At 66.6% G+C, this 3,869-nt stretch overlaps 1 protein-coding gene across 1 annotated transcript in view; it reads right to left on the bottom strand.

Moving 5' to 3' along the window:
- Positions 1 to 2,738: 2,738 nt before the first annotated feature.
- The window catches only part of CHLNCDRAFT_20722 (hypothetical protein), a gene marked incomplete at both ends in the record, with an annotated part of 33,259 nt that continues 32,128 nt past the window's right edge, over positions 2,739 to 3,869 (bottom strand). The window contains one exon of the mRNA XM_005849944.1: positions 2,739 to 3,176. Coding sequence (XP_005850006.1) covers positions 2,739 to 3,176 — 438 coding nt within the window. The remainder of the gene's footprint in view (positions 3,177 to 3,869) is intronic.

The following is a 3,869-nucleotide window of genomic DNA, read 5'->3' as shown; positions in this document are numbered from 1 at the left end:
CGGAAGCGCCTACAGGCAAAAGGCACACATAGGCAAACAACGGCATCGGCAACGCGCTGACTGCCAGCCTTCTCTGCTGCCTGCTGGGCACCGGCGGTGCAACTGGGATGCCTCATTCTGCAACCGGGATGCCTGATGTGCCTGCTAGATGCCACATGAGGCAACCGGGGCGCCAGATGCGGTGACCGGGATGCCGCGCTGACTGCCAGCCTTCTTTGCTGCCTGCTGGGCACCGGCGCAGCAGATAGGTTGCCTCGTTCTACGACTGGGATGCCTGATGTGGCTGCTGAATGCCGTGTTGCCTGCCAGCCTGCTCCGCTGAATGCTGAGCACCGGCGCTGCAACTGGGTTGCCTCGTTCTACGACTGGGATGACTGATGTGGCTGCTGGATGGCACACGGAGTGACTGCTGCGCAAATGTGCCCAGGACCTGGTGATTCAGCATCCAGCGGCAGCCAGCAGCAGCAAGGCCCTGGATGCAGCGCCACAGCCGCTCGATTCGGCATCTCAGGCGCCAAACTTACTAACTTGTGGTTCAACTTGTGGTTCAGCAGCCAGCAGCCAGCGGCAGCATGCGGCAGCCAGCGGCAGCAAGGTCTTTAATTCAGTGCCTCAGGCGCCCGATTCGGCACCTCAGGCGCCGAATGCTGCGCCTCAGGCGCCGAATGCTGCGCCTCAGGCGCCTGATTCTGCACCTCAGCCGCCGAATGTGGGGCCTCGTGGTTCAGCATCCAGCAGCCCGCAGCAGCCAGCGGCAGCCAGCGGCAGCAAGGCACCCGATTCGGCACCTCAGGCGCCGAATGCTGCGCCTCAGGCGCCGAATGCTGCGCCTCAGGCGCCTGATTCTGCACCTCAGCCGCCGAATGTGGGACCTCGTGGTTCAGCATCCAGCAGCCCGCAGCAGCCAGCGGCAGCCAGCGGCAGCAAGGCACCCGATTCGGCACCTCAGGCGCCGAATGCTGCGCCTCAGGCGCCGAATGCTGCGCCTCAGGCGCCTGATTCTGCACCTCAGCCGCCGAATGTGGGACCTCGTGGTTCAGCATCCAGCAGCCCGCAGCAGCCAGCGGCAGCCAGCGGCAGCAAGGCACCCGATTCGGCACCTCAGGCGCCGAATGCTGCGCCTCAGGCGCCGAATGCTGCGCCTCAGGCGCCTGATTCTGCACCTCAGCCGCCGAATGTGGGACCTCGTGGTTCAGCATCCAGCAGCCCGCAGCAGCCAGCGGCAGCCAGCGGCAGCAAGGCACCCGATTCGGCACCTCAGGTGCCGAATGCTGCGCCTCAGGCGCCGAATGCTGCGCCTCAGGCGCCTGATTCTGCACCTCAGCCGCCGAATGTGGGACCTCGTGGTTCAGCATCCAGCAGCCCGCAGCAGCCAGCTGCAGCCAGCGGCAGCAAGGCACCGATTCGGCACCTCAGGCGCCCGATTCGGCACCTCAGGCGCCGAATGTGAGACCTCGTGGTTCAGCATCCCGCAGCCCGCAGCAGCCAGCGGCAGCAAGGTGCCCAATTCGGCACCTCAGGCGCCGAATGCTGCGCCTCAGGCGCCTGATTCAGCACCTCGGCCGCCGAATGTGGGACCTGGTGGTTCAGCATCCAGCAGCCCGCAGCAGCCAGCGGCAGGCAGCGGCAGCAAGGCACCCGATTCGGCACCTCAGGCGCCGAATGCTGCGCCTCAGGCGCCTGATTCAGCACCTCAGCCGCCGAATGTGGGACCTGGTGGTTCAGCATCCAGCAGCCCGCTTCAGCCAGCGGAGGCAGCGGCAGCAAGGTGCCCGATTCGGCACCTCAGTCGCCGAATGCTGCACCTCAGGCGCCGAATGCTGCGCCTCAGGCGCCTAATTCTGCACCTCAGCCGCCGAATGTGGGACCTGGTGGTACAGCATCCAGCAGCCCGCAGCAGCCAGCGGAGGCAGCGGCAGCCAGGTGCCCGATTCGGCACCTCAGGCGCCGAATGCTGCGCCTCAGGCGCCGAATGCTGCGCCTCAGGCGCCTGATTCGGCACCTCAGCCGCCGAATGTGGGACCTCGTGGTTCAGCATCCAGCAGCCCGCAGCAGCCAGCGGCAGCCAGCGGCAGCAAGGCACCCGATTCCGCACCTCAGGCGCCGAATGCTGCGCCTCAGGCGCCTGATTATGCACCTCAGTCGCCGAATGTGGGACCTCGTGGTTCAGCATCCAGCAGCCCGCAGCAGCCAGCGGCAGCCAGCGGCAGCAAGGCACCTTATTCGGCACCTCAGGCGCCGAATGCTGCGCCTCAGGCGCCTGATTATGCACCTCAGTCGCCGAATGTGGGACCTCGTGGTTCAGCATCCAGCAGCCCGCAGCAGCCAGCGGCAGCCAGCGGCAGCAAGGCACCTTATTCGGCACCTCAGGCGCCGAATGCTGCGCCTCAGGCGCCGAATGCTGTGCCTCAGGCGCCTGATTCAGCACCTCAGCCGCCGAATGTGGGACCTGGTGGTTCAGCATCCCGCAGCCCGCAGCAGCCAGCGGCAGCAAGGTGCCCAATTCGGCACCTCAGGCGCCGAATACTGCGCCTCAGGCGCCGAATGCTGCGCCTCAGGCGCCTGATTCAGCACCTCGGCCGCCGAATGTGGGACCTGGTGGTTCAGCATCCAGCAGCCCGCAGCAGCCAGCAGCAGCCAGCGGCAGCAAGGCACCCGATTCGGCACCTCAGGCGCCGAATGCTGCGCCTCAGGCGCCTGATTCTGCACCTCAGCCGCCGAATGTGGGACCTGGTGGTTCAGCATCCAGCAGCCCGCAGCAGCCAGCGGAGGCAGCGGCAGCAAGGTGCACGATTCGGCGCCTCAGGCGCCCGATTCGGCGCCTCAGGCGCCGAATGCTGCACCTCAGGCGCCGAATGCTGCGCCTCAGGCGCCTGATTCTGCACCTCAGACGCCGAATGTGGGACCTGGTGGTTCAGCATCCAGCAGCCCGCAGCAGCCAGCGGCAGGCAGCGGCAGCAAGGTGCCCGATTCGGCACCTCAGGCGCCGAATGCTGCGCCTCAGTCGCCGAATGCTGCGCCTCAGGCGCCTGATTCTGCACCTCAGCCGTCGAATGTGGGACCTGGTGGTTCAGCATCCAGCAGCCCGCTTCAGCAAGCGGCAGCCAACGGCAGCAAAGCACCCGATACGGCGCCTCAGGCGCCGAATGCTGCACCTCAGGCTCCGAATGCTGCGCCTCAGGCGCCTAATTCTGCACCTCAGCCGCCGAATGTGGGACCTCGTGGTTCAGCATCCAGCAGCCCGCAGCAGCCAGCGGAGGCAGCGGCAGCAAGGCACCCGATTCGGCACCTCAGGCGCCGAATGCTGCGCCTCAGGCGCCTGATTCAGCACCTCAGCCGCCGAATGTGGGACCTGGTGGTTCAGCATCCAGCAGCCGCTTCAGCCAGCGTAGGCAGCGGCAGCAAGGTGCCCGATTCGGCACCTCAGTCGCCGAATGCTGCACCTCAGGCGCCAAATGCTGCGCCTCAGGCGCCTGATTCTGCACCTCAGCCGCCGAATGTGGGACCTGGTGGTTCAGCATCCAGCAGCCCGCAGCAGCCAGCGGCAGGCAGCGGCAGCAAGGCACCCGATTCGGCACCTCAGGCGCCGAATGCTGCGCCTCAGGCGCCTGATTCTGCACCTCAGCCGCCGAATGTGGGACCTCGTGGTTCAGCATCCCGCAGCCCGCAGCAGCCAGCGGCAGCAAGGTGCCCAATTCGGCACCTCAGGCGCCGAATGCTGCGCCTCAGGCGCCTGATTCTGCACCTCAGCCGCCGAATGTGGGACCTGGTGGTTCAGCATCCAGCACCCCGCAGCAGCCAGCGGCAGGCAGCGGCAGCAAGGCACCCGATTCGGCACCTCAGGCGCCGAATGCTGCGCCTCAGGCGAT

The sequence above is a fragment of the Chlorella variabilis genome, assembly GCF_000147415.1.
Source record: "Chlorella variabilis unplaced genomic scaffold CHLNCscaffold_4, whole genome shotgun sequence".
In the NCBI taxonomy this organism is placed as follows: Eukaryota; Viridiplantae; Chlorophyta; class Trebouxiophyceae; order Chlorellales; family Chlorellaceae; genus Chlorella; species Chlorella variabilis.
This window is presented reverse-complemented; position numbering and strand designations above follow the sequence as displayed.